The 17,580-nt window shown below is 40.2% G+C and overlaps 2 protein-coding genes and 1 non-coding gene across 5 annotated transcripts in view; all 3 read right to left on the bottom strand.

The window, feature by feature from the left end:
* HACE1 (HECT domain and ankyrin repeat containing E3 ubiquitin protein ligase 1) overlaps nt 1-6,157 on the bottom strand; it is a 125,987-nt gene extending 119,830 nt beyond the window's left edge. For all 3 annotated transcript variants that reach the window (XM_039255690.1, XM_039255692.1, XM_039255689.1), the window contains exon 1: nt 5,789-6,157. In XM_039255690.1, the coding sequence (XP_039111621.1) occupies nt 5,789-5,864 (76 nt within the window). In that variant the 5' untranslated portion in view covers nt 5,865-6,157. The remainder of the gene's footprint in view (nt 1-5,788) is intronic.
* A 5,816-nt stretch (nt 6,158-11,973) lies between these two features.
* Nucleotides 11,974-12,314, bottom strand: LOC120247683 (SNRPN upstream reading frame protein-like). Its single transcript, XM_039255697.1, is given in 1 exon segment — nt 11,974-12,314. A coding segment is annotated over 1 exon segment (216 nt). The 5' UTR covers nt 12,269-12,314; the 3' UTR covers nt 11,974-12,052.
* Nucleotides 12,315-16,051: 3,737 nt separating this feature from the next.
* Nucleotides 16,052-16,158, bottom strand: LOC120247684. Its single transcript, XR_005532386.1, has one exon. It is a non-coding gene; the product is annotated as a U6 spliceosomal RNA (small nuclear RNA).
* Nucleotides 16,159-17,580: the final 1,422 nt, after the last annotated feature.

Genomic DNA, 17,580 nt, shown 5'->3' on the forward strand with positions numbered 1-17,580 from the left:
AAGGGGAATTCCACAAAACATCCAAGCAGTCTTCTTCAAAAGTCTCAAGGCCAGGGGTGCCTGGGTGGCTCAGGAAGTTAAAAACCTGATTCTTGATTCTGGCTCAGGTCATGATCTCACGATTCATGGGATCTAGTCCCTTGTCGGGTTCTGAGCTTACAGCACTGAGCCTACTTGGGACTGTCTCGCTCTCTCCCCCTGCCCCTCCCTCACACACAGATGTGCACATGTACATACTCTCCCCTCTCTCTCTCCCTCTCTCAAAATAAATAAACATTTTTTTTTAAAAAGGTTCAAGGCCACTAAATACAAGAAAAGTCTGAAGATGAAGAACTATTACAGTTTGGGAAAGCTAGGAAACATGGACAACTAAATGCAATGTGGTATTGTCAACCAGATGCTAAAACAGAAAAAGGACATTGTTGAGAATACTTGTCAAATTCTAATAAAGTCTGTAACATAGTTAATAGTATTATACCAATGTTAATTCCTTAGATTTGATAACAGTACTATGGTTGTACAAGATGTGAACATTATGGGACACTGACTGAAAGGTGCATGGAAATTCTGTACTATTTATGCAATTTTTCTCTACCTCTAAACTGACCTAAAAATAAGAAGTTGTAGCAAAAAAAAAGAAAAAAGAGGAAATGTTATCATTAAGAGAGTCTTAAGAGATGATCAGCCAAATGTAGTACATGGATTTTGGATATCGATCCAAACAAACCAACAGTAATAGGATGTTTGTGAGAAAAGAAAATTCAGTATTGACTGGGTATGTGATGATAATAAAAATTATTGTCAACTATGTTGGCTCTAACAATAATATTGTGATTACATTTGAAAAAAGCAGTTTACATATTTAGAAATATATACTGAAGAAATATATAGAGAGAAGGAAAAAAGTTATCACCATTTCTTCACATCTTTGCTCATTATTTCACTATTTGTAAGTATATTCATGAAAAGCAATTTAGTTATCGTCAGGACTATTCACAAATTCAGCATGCAGATACAGCACTTTCACTACAAAAAAAATAATACTAAAAAATCATAATCATAACATGTTTTAAACCATTATCTTTTGGGGGGGTTAATTTTTTAAATATTTTTAATTGTTTTTAATGTTTATTCATTTTTGGCAGAAAGAGGAGATACACAATCCAAAGCACGCTCCAGGTTCTAAGTTGTCAGCACAGAGCCCGATGTGAGGCTCAAACCCACAAACCATGGGATAATGACCTGAGCTGAAGTAGGTAACAGACCTAACAGACCGAGCCACCCAGGCACCCCTTAATGTTTATTATTTTTGAGAAAAGAGCGCAAGTAGGGGAGGAGCAGAGAGAGAGACACAGAAGCTGAAGCAGGCTCCAGGCTCTGAGCTGTCAGCACAGAGCCCAAAGCAGGGCTCAAACTTATGAACCCTGAGATCTTGACCTGAGTCAAAGTTGGAAACTCAACCAACTGAGCCACTCAGGAGCCCTAAAACATAATCTTAAAGGCACTATTCTAAACACTTCATATATATCATCTCTTTTAACCTCACAACCTTATGAAGGAGGTACTATTATTATCTCCATTTTGCAAATGAGAAAACTGAAAACTACATTAGGAAACAAGCTGTGTGATGGTAGCAGTAAGGGGCTCAGTTCAAATTCAAACGTGGCTGATTCCACAGTAAAACTCTTATAGTGCACCCAGTATACTACATACAGTAACCAAAAGATCTACAGTACTTACTCATTTATGTGCAATACACTCTAATTTGTTTATTCTGTTTTATTTCAGTTGTTTTGTTAAGGCTGACTGCAATAAATTATTCTCATTAACTACCGGTGAGTCACCACCCAGAGCTGAAAAACACTGCACTGAGCCTCCCTTGACGTGGCAACATTCTTTATCTCTCATATGATACACGCCCCAATAAACATCTGAACTCCCAAACCATGACAATTTCATTAAGTGTCTCCATGATAAAGTAAGTCACTAACAGGAAATACCCTTATTTTGAATTAAAATTTTTAAATCAAGTTAGTACATAATTGAAGTAAGCATGAATGAGCATCGTAAGATTCACATGGGTTTTATTTAAAGGTATTTATTTAGGTAAAATTTAGATGTAGAGTTTACTTTTTAAGTCACATATAAACTTATAGAAACACAGTTCACATACACTAAAGGTATGAGGAAATAAATATAACCACAACTATGATGCTAGAAGGAGACTATCCAGGAAATAGTATACTATGAAAGAACAGAATAGAGGCACTTGGATAGCTCAGTCAGTTCAGCATCTGACTCTTGATATCGGCTCAGGTCCTGATCCAGGTCACAGGATCAAGCCTGCTCGGGATTTCTCTCTCTCTCTCTCTCTCCCCCCTCCCCCTCCCCAAAGCTTGCTCACTGGCTTTCTCAAATATAAATAAGTAAACATTTAAAAAAAAAAAAAAGGAAAGAATAAAATCTGTTGTTACATGTGCTTTCTTCTCCACACTCATGAAGACATTTTAAGAACTAGGTATATAATTAAAGTTTTCAGAGTGATAAGAGTTTAATCTCACTTTATTAGATATGGTGGCCATTTTGATTAATTGATAAAGTTCCAGAAATCTACAACTAAAAGGAAAATCTTAAAGAAAAGGAAGCACAGGTTCATGATATTATTTATAATTTCTCTTTAAACCGTCAAATGGGAGTGATTTTTTAAAAAAACTAATAATCACCAGGGCACCTGGGTGACTAAGTCGGTTAAGCACCAGACTTCAGCTCAGGTCATGATCTTATGGTTCATGGGTTCAAGACCCACATCAGAGCCTGGAGCCTGATTCAGATTCTGTGTCTCCTTCTCTCTCTGCCCTTCTCCCACTTGTGCTCTGTCTCTCTCTATCTCTCTCTCAAAAATAAATGAACATTAAGAAAAATTAAAAATGAATAAAAAATAAAAACTGATAAGCACCCTAATCATCATTCAAATATATCCTAATATGGGCTCTAGTTCTATTATTTTACATTCACTGTAAATTCAGGAGTTCATGCCTATTTTTTCCACATAAACAAAAACAATATAAACCAATTTTTTAAAGTCCACTGAGAATCCACATCCCTAAAGTAATTTCCTTCTCTGAACTTCCTCTCTCACAAGATTATTTCGATGTTAGTCCTGCACAGGATGATTCAACAACCTGCACTCCATTACTTAGTGGTAAAACTCAGGTTTTCATCATCCCAAGGAAACATCAATGTGTTCTACCAGAATCCAGTTCAGTAAATCAAATCCCCAGTTTAATCCTATGCAACAAAGTTAATTTTAGAGTAAAAGGAGATTAAAAACTTTCCAACCTTAAAAGTGTGTTCCAATTAGATACTTATTAATCACTGAATTCTAACATGGCAAAATAAGTACAGTATCTGATTATTTTCTAAATCTAGAGAGATCTCAGAACTTAACTCTGCAGCCTTTTAAAATGCCAAACACAACAAGCTGGATTTTTGTAACTAGAATGCAACACACACACACACACACACACACACACACGTGTGTGTGTGTGTGTATACATACTTGAAAGAGCAAAGCGCAGAAAATTCAAAAGATTCATCAGAACTTAGGGACAAAGACAAATTAAAGGAACAAGATAAGCAAATCATCAAAATGAAAGAGAAACAAATGTAAGCAAGATGCCGCTTTTGCCTAGAAACAGAGGAGAATGCTTTAGTTTTACTAACTACTCTAGTTTCCAAGGACTCTAGACTATTGGTGAAACTCTCTAAAAAGTTGAGAGGTTGATATTCAGAGCTTTAAAAATGTCGATGTAATTAGTTTTATAATTTTTCTCCAATTTACTAATCCTAAGGACATATTTAAAGGAAGGCTAAGACTTTAAAACTACAAAGTTGCTCCTCATAAAATCTATTATCAAAAAGAGATTGAATATTTGCTACATGAATCCCATGAAATGCTGCAAAGTCACTAGGCATATTTAAAAATATTAAAAAATGTGACATTTTCTAAAAGCAAAATAAAAGGCTATAAGCAGTATGATCTTAATTTGGTAAAGAGAAAAAAACTGTAAGAGAAGGAAATGAAATACTAACATTGTTTATTACTAAATGGCAGAATAACAGAATTTTTAAAATATTTTTCTTTCTTCTTGAAATTTTCTACAATGAGAATACATTACTTTTGAGACCAGGATATATTATCAAAGTCTTCTAAATCTTATTTGTGTAAAACATAGTGGGATTTAAACTAAGCAAGACAACTGCCAAGTCAATGGAAACTGTACATGTTGTGTTCATCAGCCTATCTCCTTGAATTTGACTGTGGAAAATGAGGACAGCACCTAAAAAACTGACTCAAAGTAGAAGCTGGAAAGAAAACAGAAGCTTGGAAAGAAAGAAGCTTGAACTTCCAGTTCAAGCTGGAAGTCTAGCTACTAACATCATTAATTATTTTCAGCCAACTACTTCATACTAGCAAAATGTCAAGTAGAAAATTATTTTTCAGGGGCACCTGGGTGGCTCAGTCCGTTAAGCCTCCGACTTCAGCTCACGTCATTATCTCACGGTCTTGTGGGTCTGAGCCCCAAGACGGGCTCTGTGCCGACAGCTCAGAGCCTGGAGCCTGTTTCAGATTCTGTGTCTCCCTCTCTCTGCCCCTTCCCAATTGCACTCTGTCTCTGTCTCTCAAAAAATAAGTATAAAAATTTTAAAAACTATATTTTTCAGAAAGTCACACAAATCATCCCTATTCTTAATCCTTAAAAGAGACTAGGGGGAAATTTTTTCGTGAAAATTACCCCCAAAGTCCCAGTCCCACATTTATTTGCTGACTCTCTCCCAAGGTCTCCTTCCATAACCTACAAGTCACCTCTCTGACAGCAACTGAAAGAACGTTTTGAAAAATGAAAGATACATTTATACAACCCATTTAAAAAATTACAGCCATAACCTCCCAATCCTTCTCCAACCGGGGCATACAGAACGGAAAGCCTATTAAGAGGCAGCACTGCCATCTCCTACTGCCACTAAAAGGTGGGAATTCATGAGGCTGCAAAGAAAACAGCTTTATGTCTCACCTCCTTTACTGCTAGTGCTTTACCTATTCTGCAACCCTGGCACAATGAACTAAAATCCCTGAACTACAAGGATCATGCCTTATTCCTCTTTGCCGAAGGTCCTCAACTCACACTTCTGACTGGTGAATAAATGAAGAATGAAGGCAGGCATAAATTTTTAAAAGTATAAACATACATACACAAATAGTACTTTAAGAGTACTAGTGTGATATCTGACACCCTTTTATCTGTTTATTGTCAAAATACAACAGTGATCTACATTTCCGAAAAGAAAAGAAAGGCTACCTAACTCCCGCTCTGCAACTTAAAGCAAATAACTGTTTTGGTGCATCTCTCTACCCCCAACTAGCAGCGATTGTAAAATGACCCACAACTGTAATGTTTTCTGGATCTGGGTCTCCACCATCCGACTGATATTTCTGCCCCTTTGCTGAAACCTTAAATCGACAGTCGGGAGTGACTTGGGTCCTGCTTCTTCAGGCACCAAGGCCCGCAGAGCCCAGACCTCCGGCAAACTCCCACCTGCTAGGGCAGGAGCCCCGGGAGAGGGGTGGCCGCGGGTTCCAGCCTCACCCCTCCCAGCTAAGGAAAGTAACTGTGGGCGTTTTCTCCGCTTTGGGTTAGTTTATCCACCTGACCTAGCCGCGCCCCTGCCCCGCCTCCTAGCCCCCCACGGCCGCCCCCAGACACCCCCAGCCACCCCTCCCGCTCACCGTCCGGCAGCTCGACAGTGCGCGCGCGGCGCAGCGAGCGCGTCAGGCGGTTGAGCTGCTCCATCGCTCTCTCCATCCTCGGCGCGCCCTCCGTGAACACCCCGCCGCGCCGGCGGCCTCCGCGCCCAGCGCCCTACATCCCGCCCCGGCCCGTTCGGCGGGAGGAGGCACCGGCTCGCCCCGGCTCACGCCCGGGGCTGCACGGGCCGCTCGCGGCCGCGTCCTCCGTCCGGGGGCCGGAGACTGCCGCACGGATCACTGACCGGGCACCAGCCGCCGCCACCGCCGCCGCTGCGGATCTCGCCCTTCCTGCCACTGCCGCCGCTTCCCTCCCGGATTCGCACGGCCTTCTGGGAAGGGTAGTTCAGAGCCGCCAACTCGCGCGCCTGGGGCGGAGCCACGCTGGGTGCGCCCGTGGCTCTGCGCCGAGGCCGCGCCGACGCCGGGGTAGAGCGGTGAGTGCGGGAAGCGAGGCCACCCCTGGGCTCACCGCCAAGTTCCTGGAGAGACTTGCTGGGTGGCCCCACGCCCTCTCCTGCCCTCCAGAGTCGTACAGGAGCAACCTCTTTCAATTCCGTCACTCCCCTATATAGCAGATTGGGGTTCTGAACAGTGTTCTTTAAATAAATCCATCCTCCGCTTCATCCTAGTTTGGGTGCATTTGTTTTCCAGATAAATGAACTGTTGAAATAGTGTATTTTCATATGTCAAATTTAAAGAAGAACGAAGTCAAACACATGCAAAGCAGAATACACTTTTCCTCTCATTGCATAATTATTTAACTCCCCATTGGGACGGCTTCATGAGGGCAAATCACGAATCTATCTTGCATCTTGTACTCCCGTACTTACCATGGCACCTGATACAACGATGAAACATTAAGGAAGATATAAATGATGACATCCTGAAAGAAAAGTTTGGTTTCTTTGGCACAATGCTGAAGTTGAAGATGATGACAGATCCCAGTGGAGAATCCAGACTTTGACTTTATGACTTTCAAAAAATTTAACAATACCAACAACGTGTGGAAGAAATGAATTATGAGGAAATCAGTGGAGAAAAATCATTTTTGTCAGCTCTGCACAGAAGTTGAGCACAAGCCAAGGTAAAAACAGAAATTTGAGCGGCTGAAACAGGAAAGAATTAATCCGATCCAGGTAAATATCAGCCTGGCTAACACCACTTACAATGAAAAGTTAAGGGGGGAATTTTCTTTTCTCAGATGCTGAAGTAATAAAGAAGCAAAGAGCTTGGACTTTCTCAACTTCTCCTTCTTCGAAAGCAAAGCTGTTTCTGCAATGAATGGGCACATAGGTGTTAATGATACATGTTGGCCGAGCTAGAGAAAGAAAGTATCTCCCCTGCCCATCCAGGATATGCAGGGACAGATGGTGGCTGGCATGGTGTTCTCTGCCAATGCCCTCCTAAATGAGTCCCAACCTGCAGTTGTTGGTCACTTTTGCCAGCAGTGCAGCAGGTTCAGGGCCGACCTCCTAACTAGCTGGTTCAGATGAGACCAAACCAATCTAACAACAAGATTGGGAGGCCAAAGCTTCAAAGGAGTACCAACAGCCCAGTCTGGTCCATGCCCATGCCCTTTGCAACCTGGTTTCAACTGGAAATGCTTCAGCCTTTCTTGGCCTCCCCACACCATTCAAAAGATCAAGACCACTACTGTACAGAAGTTAACATCTCAGTCCCTGTTATCACCATTACTCTCTAAGCTGTTACTCCATATAAATGACTTCCAATGTCCTGTGGGCACCAAACCCAGAGTCTGGATACACTGGGAGGAACCCCCAATAACCTCCATAGTGGGCAATGCTCCCCATGCTGGTCACTATTCACCACAGGAGCAGAAGATGCTAGAAGAATGCTGCTATAGATTGTCAGGTCTAAATTCTGCAACATGATGCAGTCACTCAAATAGTTCTGCTCCAAGGTGTATGAAACTACAGTGCTATTATAGGCTTATCACCTCCTATCCAATAGAACTTTCTACAAAGGTAGAAATGTTCTATAATCTGCACTGTCTAGAAGAGTAGTCACTGACCAAGTGGAGGTACTGAGTGCATGAAATGTGGCTAGAACAACTGAATTTTAAATATGTATTTAAATGTAATTAATTAAATGGGGCGCCTGGAGGGGTCAGTTGGTTAAGTATCAGACTTAGACTCAGGTCATGATCTCATGGTTAGTGGGTTCTGACCCACATCAGACTCTGTGCTGACAGCTCAGAACCTGGAGCCTGCTTCAGATTCTGTGTCTCCCTCTCTCTCTGCCCCTCCCCTGCTTATGCTCTCACTCTTTCTCGAAAATAAGTGAATAAGCATTTAAAAACACACACACAAGGGGCCCCATGAGTGGCTTAGTCGGTTGAGCGTCCGACTTTGGCTCAGGTCGTGATCTCGAAGTCCGTGAATTTGAGCCTTGTGATGGGCTCTGTGCTGACAGCTCAAAGCCTGGAGCCTACTTTGGATTCTGTATCTCTCTCTCTGCTCCTCCCTGGCTTGTGCTCTGTCTCCCTTGCTCTCAAAAATAAATATACATTTTAAAAAATGTTTTAAACACACAATACATGTAATTAGTTAAATTAATTAATGTAAATTAAATAGCCATATATGCCTAGTGGCTACAATGTTGAAAAGGGAAGCTTATCACACCAAGGATAACAAAAAACAGCAAATACCTTCTCATAGGTTATTAGCTAAAAAACTGAGGATTTTCTCATTTGTCCTGTGGAAGTCAACACCAAGAATATGAAATGAAAAGTTTTAAAAGGTCATTTTGTATCGTAAGTTCCATTATTAAAGCATAGAGGCTTATGGGGTGCCTGGGTGGCTCAGTTGGTTAAGCTGCCAACTTTGGCTCAGGTCATGATCTCACAGTTCATGGGTTCCAGCCCCCCGTCGGGCTCTGTGCTGACAGCCAGCTCAGAGCCTGGAGCCTGTTTCAGATTCTGTGTCTCCCTCTCTCTGACCCTCCCCTGCTCACACTGTCTCTCTCACAAATAAATAAAAACGTTAAAAAATTTTTTAAAGCCTAGAGGCTTTTATTTATAAGAATCCAGATTTTCCTGTGGCCCCATTTTAACATTTGAAAAAAGAAAACAATCAATTTGACAAAAAGCAGGAAGAGAACATGGAGGAATAAAGCAAAGAACAAAGAACAGTCATTGTAAAAACAAAACACAAAAATAAGATCCAAGGCCACAGTCACAGAAAATACGAACAGACACAACCTAATGGGTACAAAACAGAGGTCTTAGATTGTTTGAAATGGTAAAACAAAACAGCTATTTGCTGTTTCTAAAAGACCACCATCTGCAGGAGACCACCATTTCCAAAAGGAAATGGGAAAAAAGATACACTTAGTAAGTTTTTAAAAACTGATATTGTTACGTTCTGGTCCAGGTTATCCAGAGAAACAGAACCAATGGATATGTGTAGATATGTAGCAAGAGATTTACTATAAAGTGTTGGCACATTGTGATTATGGAGGCTGTCCAGTTCAAAATCTGCATTGTGGGCAGGGAAGCTGGACACCCAGTAGAGAGGATGATGCAGATCAAGTGTGAAGGCAGTCTGCCAAAGAATTCTCTCTTGCCTGTCTTTTCGTTTTGTTCAGACCTACAAGAGATTGGACAAAGTCCACTCACATTATAAAGGGCAATCTGCTTTACTCAGTGTCACTGATTTAAGTTTTAATCTCATCCAAAAAGATCTTCCAAATTAACCATCACAAGCACTATTAATATTAGCAAAATAACCTTTAGAGCAAAAAACATTATTAGAGGTAAAGAGAGTCATCAAGAAGTGTATAATAGTCCTGAATCTATACCTGACAACAGAGACTAAAAATAAACCTACACTTGACAGAATAACAAAAATAAGTTCCACCATCAATGGTAGATTTTTAATACCCTTCTCTCTGAAACTGATAGAGCTGGAAGAAAGAGATAGGTAAGGAGATACAAGATTCAGAAAATTGAAACACAATCCTTATCAAGGGCATATGTGAAACATTTACTCCCCTAACACAGAAGGGATACACATTTGTTCAAAGTACGTAAGTTACAGGGCATCTAGGTGGTTCAGTTGATTAAGCGTCCAACCCTTTGTTTCATCTGAGTTCATGATCTCACGGGTTTGGGAGTTCAAGCCCCTATAGCAGGCTCTGCGCTGACATATTATATTTACAAAAACACAAAAGGCACTAGTGCTTATCTTCAAGGCAGCCTCAATCAGGAGGCAACTAAGTAGACCATGAGAGAAGCCAGGCTAGGGTAGTGTGGGAACCACAAGGAATGGAATGGACAGAGGCAGTTATTAAAGGAAAACAAAGCAGCCTGCAAGTCAAGGAAGGCAAGGGACAGAGGAGCCAGAAAAAGGAACTCTGGAGCTGAGCCACAAGAAGCAGCCATGCGTCTCATTAAACCACACGCTCTCCTTCAGTATCCATCGACAGAATTTTAAAATTAAAGTTCAGGATCCTATACTTGCCCTGTTGAATTTCATGTTTGAATACTGAGGCTCCTATTACACCCACAAAGATTTTTTGGATCCTGCATCTACCAATCAGCTGTTTAGTATCCTTCTGTGATATATGTCAGGTGCAAAGTTGACAAACACCCCTCTATAGAGATTTAAGTCAGGTAACAGTGCTGAAATAAGAGGGGGCCAAAGGAAAAAAAAATTACAACTGCCACTTAAAACTCTTAGGGGCGCCTGGGTGGCTTAGTGGGTTAAGCGTCCGACTTTCGCTTAGGTCATGATCTCGCGGTTCGTGGGTTCGAGCCCCGCGTCGGGCTCTGTGCTGACTGCCAGCTCAGAGCCTGGAGCCTGTTTCAGTCTGTGACTCCCTCTCTCTCTGACCCTCCCCTGCTCACGCTGTCTCTCTCTCTCTCCTAGAAATAAATAAAACATTAAAAATTAAAAAAAAAAAAACTCTTCCTAGATTATCTTTAATGCATTAATGGACTCTTTTGGGGAGAATGTTTCATCACTTATGAGTACATCTAATTATCCGTCCATTAAAATCCATGTAAAATGGTTGTGCACCTTTCTGCCCTACCAGAGGCCCATGTGGTAAGAACGGAAGCCAGCCTCTGGCCACAGAGGAACTGAATCCTGCCAACAACCACATGAGTGAGCTCAGAAGCAGAAGCTTCTCTGGTCAAGCTTTCAGATGACCACAGCCCTGGCTGACACTTTGAAGCTTTGGAGAGGCTCTGAAGCAGAGGACTCATCTAAGTTGCACTATGACTCCTGATACCAAGATAATAAATGTTGTCTTAAGCCATTAAAAAAAAAGTGTGTGCACATTTAATCAATTCATTTCACCTCTGGGAATGTAGCCCAAAGAAATAATCTGAAATAAAGCAAAGGTTTATAAATAAATATATTCATGTATTCATTAAGAAGTATGTGTTGAGTACCTCCCATGATCTAAGCACTATACCATATATCTTAAATAACATCTTTCAAATAACTACAATCATGGATATATAAGTACAAATAGAGATAGATGCTCTGAAAGAAAGGAAAACTATTCTGTGATAGACAGAGAACATCTAGAAAGGATTTCCCAAGAAACAGACTTTTAAGCTAAGAATCAATAGATGAATAAGATAGGGGCACCTTGGTGGCTTATTCAGTTGAGCATTTGACTCTTGATTTTGTTTCAGGTGATGATCTCACAGTTTGTGGGATCAAGCCCAGGATCAGAGACTGCTTGGGGTTTTCTCTCCCTCTCTCTCTCTTCCCATCCCTTGTTCAGGCATGAATGCCTTTACACTAGTGCTCTCTCTCTCTCTCTCTCTCTCAAGGTAAAATAAACTTTTTAAAAAAGAGTGCAACTTAAAAAAAAGATGAATGGGAGATATCTATGCATAGGAGAAAGGCTAGTGAGGAACATTCTGGATGGAGACAAAGGTATTTGCAAAGATCCCCTGATGCATGGAATGTTTAAGAAACATAAACAAAGTTATCTTTCAGTTATGTCCCTAATAGCTATGGAATACAAGGAGTACACTGTGAGATGAAACAAGAGAGGAAAAAGTTCACACAGGGCTTTGAAAGCCATGGTAGCACCTCTACCGTAATAGCAGTGGAAAGGCATTAAAGAATTTTAAGTTGGTTGGAGTAATATGATCAGATCGGTCTTTTTTTTTCATGGATAATATTTTTATTACATTGTCAGCTGAATCAAATAAACTGACACATTGTTAGCTGATTCAAATACTCTAGATGATCCAATACTGCTTTAACTACCTCTTGGTATCTCCACTAAGAATGCCTGTCTCAGTTCTGCCTGGAAATCCACCACAGGTACTTGCTGCTGCCGAGGTCACCTTCGGTAGAGCTAACACTATTGGTTGCTCAATGAGGCTGTCCTCCTTAGTCTGACTTGGACTTCCACCTCTGGTACATGCTCTTCCGTAGTCCGTCTCAGGTGTAAGTGGTCCCTGGCCTGTTCCATCGCGCTGCTAGCCGCTCCTCAGAACAAAACGTCAGGCATGTCCGGCAACCACTCCCAAATCGGTCTTCAGAAGGAAAAAAGTCTTTGTACTTAAAGTATGAAGAATGGGTTAGATTCATGGTAGAATAGATAAGGAGAGCTAGTTAGGAGTACTAGTTCGTCTAACTGAGAGGTTGTCTTTTGAGCTAGCATGATGAGTCTGTAAGTAGAGAGTACAGGATGGATTGAGAAATATTTTGCTGATAAAATCAATAAGAACTGATGATCTATTGAGATGGGAAATGAGAAAGAGAAAAGTGGGTTATGCAGTTGCATATATTATAGTACCCTTCCATGGAACAGAATACCCTAGAATAGAACCAAGTTTAAAGGAAGGGATCATTTCATGAAGAGTTGAAAGACCTTTGAGTCAGTGTGGTGGGGATATCAGGTAGATAATTGAACATATATAGCTATCCTGGGCTAAAGATAAATATTTCGAAATACCACTATAAAGATGGTGTTTAAAACTAAGTTAAGAGTATAAAGTAGAAAAGTAGAATTAACTTTTCTATGATTGATCCCTGAAGGTTGACTTCCCAGAGAGCAAGCTGTCTTCCTGAAAAGCTCAATGGAAAGTGGGTAGATAAATCTGAGTGGTGAAGGTAGTCTATTCCAATAGAATATTGAAGTGTTGGGTCAGGTGTGGAAGGAACAAAGGGTAATACAGAGGTAGATGAAGTGGGATGTGGAGTTGATAGAAGGTTTTCTGTTTTGTGTTTTCAAGTAATCAGATAATTGAAGATGCTTTAAATGCTCTGGTTGAAACTAATTGAATATTCCATAGAAAAAGGAAATTTTTAGTGCATTCAGGCTGCTCTAACAAAATCCCAGAGAGTGGGTGATTTAAACAACAGACATGTATTTCTCACTGTTCTGGAGACAGGATGGTCAATATCAGGGTGCCAGCATGGCCCGGTTCTGGTGGCACCCCTTTTCCAGGTTGCAGACTGTTGTTTTCTTGTACCTTCACATGGCAGAAAGAGCTAGAGAGCTCTCTGAAGTCTTTTTCATAAGGGCACTAATCCCACTTATGAAGCATCATCCTTAGGACGAAATCATGTCCCAAAGACCCCACTTCCTAATGACATCACTTCAGGGAGTAGAATTTCAACATATGAATTTTGGAGGGACACAAACATTTGGTCCATAATATGGAATAATCAATGATGTTAAGATCTAAAGCACAGGAAGCTTTGAAAATATGTTAAATAAATTAATAAATAATCAAATAAATAAATGAGAACTGCTTCAACAATAAGAAAATCGTTCAATAAATTGTGGTATGTTTACATAATGCAATGCTTTGCAACCATTAAAAATAGTGAGTATAAGGGGCACTTGGGTGGCTCAGTCAATTGAACATCCAACTTCTGTTTGGATCATGATCTCATGGTTCCTGAGTTCGAGCCCCCAATTAGGCTTGCTGCTGTCAGGGCAGAGCCCACTTTAGATCTTCTGTCCTCCTCTCTCTCTCTGCACCTTCCCCACTTGTGCTCTCTCTCAAAAATAAATAAATCTTAAGAAAAATATGGTGCATATGAGAAAAGGATAGCACTGATCACAAGGTAAGGTGGGATGGGGGCTATAGGGATGGAAAGTCTAAGTGACAAGGGCCAACAATCACAGGGAGACTTATCACTGTATACCCTGGTAAATCTTTCTAATTTTTTTTCACCTCTATGAACTCATTTTTTAAGTTTATTTATTTATTATGAGAGAGAAAGAGAGAGCACAGGGGAGGGTCAGAGGGAAAGGGAGACAGAATCCCAAGCAGGCTCCATGCTCAGTGCAGAACCTGACTTGGGGATCCATCTCACAACTATGAGATCATGGCCTGAGCTGAAATCAAGAGACAGATGCTTAACTGACTGAGCCACTCAGGTGTCCCATGACAACTCTTATAACATGAATAAAAATCTCATTTTTAAAAAATGTTTATTTCTTTACTTTGAGAGACAGAGAAAACAGGGGAGGTGCAGAGAAAGATGGAGAGAGAGAATCCCAAACAGATTCCACATTGTTCCCACCAAGACCCATGCAGGGCTCAAACTTACAAATTAGATCATGACCTGAGCCAAAACGAAGAGTCAGATGCTTAACCAACACCCAGGTGCACCTATGACTTCATTTCTTATTCAAAACTGTGAAAATAAACAAGTGAATATTTTTAAACAATAAAAAACAATGATATATACAAAAAGTATTAGGGGCACCTGGGTGGCTCAGCCAGTTGAGTGTCCGACTTCAGCTCAGGTCACAATCTCGCAGTTCATGAGTTCGAACCCCACATTGGGCTCTGTGCTAACAGCTCAGAGCCTGGATCCTGCTTCGGATTCTGTGTCTCCCTTTCTTTCTTTCCCTCCCCTACTCATTCTCTCTCTCTCTCTCTCTCTCTCTCTCTCTCTCTCTCTCTCAGAAATAAACATTAAAAAAAATTTTTAAGTATTAATAGAGTAGGCACTGTGGTTGCCGCCAAAGCATTCTGTCTCCCTATTCTTTTTTGACAATCTTATTTAACATTTTTTCCCAAAGTAGAGGATTTTTAAATTTTTATTAAGGAATATAATTTTACATAAAAGTAAGGAAAATAGCAAAATAAAACCTAATATACTCATCATCCAACCAATCTTGTTTTGTCAATATTCTCATTTACTCTCCTATCCTTACTCTGGATTACTTTTTTTCCCCCTTTATGGGATTTTTGTTGGTGGGTCAGGGTGGACATGAGTATCATGAAGTCCTGGGCACAGGAGTAGGGGAGAGTGTAGTATGGGAAATTTTGGAGCACCGTCCTAGGGTACAGCCACAGAGGAGAGAGGCAGGCGGCTATCATGTATACTGGAGAAAGTAATTATGAGCGTCTCCTTCACTTTGTTGAAAGTCTTGGAAAACCAGTCTGGGTCTTTGCAGGAATGTCAATCTGTTTGATGCTCTCAATGGCTGCCCAGGGCCTTGTCCCTCAGGGCTTTACCAAACTCCTTCAGCTTATCCAGGATGAGCTCCAAAGTGCTGGAGTTGTGGGGCTGCCTGGGCCAGGGCTAGGCCTTCCAAAACCAAAGACAGAACCACCCCCAAAACTGGGAGAGACAGGATGAGTCTCACGGCTGGGCGGGAGGGGCACACTGGATCAGCCGTTGGACAGCACGAGGTCACACTGGATTACTTTAATGTACATTTCAGACATTCTAGCATTTTATCTGTAAACACTTCTCATGTATCTTTAAAAGATAAGGACTCCAAAACATAATTATACTACTTATTATCTACAAAATATTTGTAAAAATACATTGATACTGTCAAATATCCAATGTTCAAATTTTCTCAATTGTCTTAGACATACCTTTTTAACTGAAGTTTAGTTGACATACAATGTTACATTAGTTTCACCTGCACAACATAGTGATCTGACAATTCTATACATTACTCAATGCTTGCCACTGATAAGTACAGTTACTATCTGTCACTATAAAACTTTATTACAATATTATTGACTATATTCCCTATGCCTTACTTTTCATCCCTGTGATTTATTTTATAACTGGAAATGCATAAATCTTTTAAAATATAATTTATTGTCAAATTGGTTTCCATACAACACTCAGTGCTCATTCCAAAAAGTGCCCTCCTCAATACCCATCACTCACTTTCCCCTCTCCCCCACCCCCCATCAATCCTCAGTTTATTCTCTGTATTTAAGAGTCTCTTATGGTTTGCTTCCCTCCCTCTCTGTAATCATTTTTTTAAAATATGGAACACTTCATGAATTTGCCTGTCATCTTTGCACAGGGGCCATGCTAATCTTCTCTGTATTGTTCCAATTTTAGTATATGTGCTGCCGAAGCGAGCATGGAAATTTGTAATTCTTAATCTCTTTCTCCTATTTTATCCACCCCACACCCTCCCCTCCATTCTGGAAACTAGCAGTTAGTTCTTTGTATTTATGAGTGTGCTCTGGTTTTACTTGTTTGTTCATTTGTATTGTTTTTTTGATTTTTTTAGATTTCATATATAAATGAAATCATATGGTATTTGCCTTTCTCTGACTTACTTCGTTTAGTATAAAACTCTCTAGGTCCATGTTGTCATGAATGGCAAGACTTCGTTCATTTTTCTGGCTGAGTAATATTCTCTCTCTCTCTCTCTCTCTCTCTGTGTGTGTGTGTGTGTGTGTGTGTGTGTATTAGAAATTGTTAACACTTGGCTTATTTGAATCAGCATCCAAATACTGCTCATATATCATATTTTGTTTATATGATTCAAAAGCCTCTTTTATTCTATAGGATCCCCTTCCTCTCTTATTCTTTTTCCTTTTCCTGAACACTTATTTATAATTCTTAATTTTCATTCAGGTGTCCATACTTCTGCATGGACCCCTGTGCTGTCCTGATGCATGTCAGCCCATGTGCTGACTCCATCCCTGATTCAAGGGGCATGTGGCTCAGGTGTAATCTCATCCAAAGCCACTAGTGATAGTCGATAGTTCAGAATTCAGACCAATGAAAAATAAGTTACCAAGAACTATGAGGAAAGAAGCTTCTTCACTTTTCTAAGGAAGCCTCCAGAATTCAAGCACTCGTGCATCCTCCCTCCACACCCCAGCCCCCTTCTCCTTCTCTAGTATCATATTTATGGCAAAATATTTCTCCTAAGATCAGGAATAAGACAAGAAAATTTGTTTTCATCACCAGAATCCTAATCAGTGAAACAGTATTGGAGTAATTTGGTATTCATTTGGAGAAAAAAAGAATCCCAATCTCTATGTCACATCACACAAATTAATCTGGGAAGGATCATAAATTTGCACACAAGAGCTAAAACTATGAAGCTTTTTTTATATTGTATTTTTATAAAAAATTTTTTATATATATAAGAAAATATAGGAGACTATTTTCATGACCTGGAAGAAGGCAAAAACTTCTTATATAGGACATTGAAAGCAAAAAAGCATAAAAGCAAACATTTGATGTTAGCCTTTATAATTAAAAACAAGCTCATCAAAAGATATTATGAAAATGAAAATTTTCCGTGGGAAAGAATACTTACAAAGCACATATCTCATAAAGAATTTCTTTCTTTTTTTCTTTCTTTCTTTTCTTTTTTTTTTTTAGTAAGCTCTATGCCCACTGTGGGCCTCAAATTCACGATCCCAAGATCCACAAGATCTCAAGCTCTCAGGCCACCCCACATAAAGAACTTCTATAAGGAAAAACTCCTGCCATTTAAAATACAATCCGAAGGGGTGCCTTGCTGGCTCAGTCAGTAGAGCATTT

This window comes from Hyaena hyaena, unplaced genomic scaffold (assembly GCF_003009895.1).
Source record: "Hyaena hyaena isolate Hyena2069 unplaced genomic scaffold, ASM300989v1 scaffold_538, whole genome shotgun sequence".
Taxonomy (NCBI): domain Eukaryota; kingdom Metazoa; phylum Chordata; class Mammalia; order Carnivora; family Hyaenidae; genus Hyaena; species Hyaena hyaena.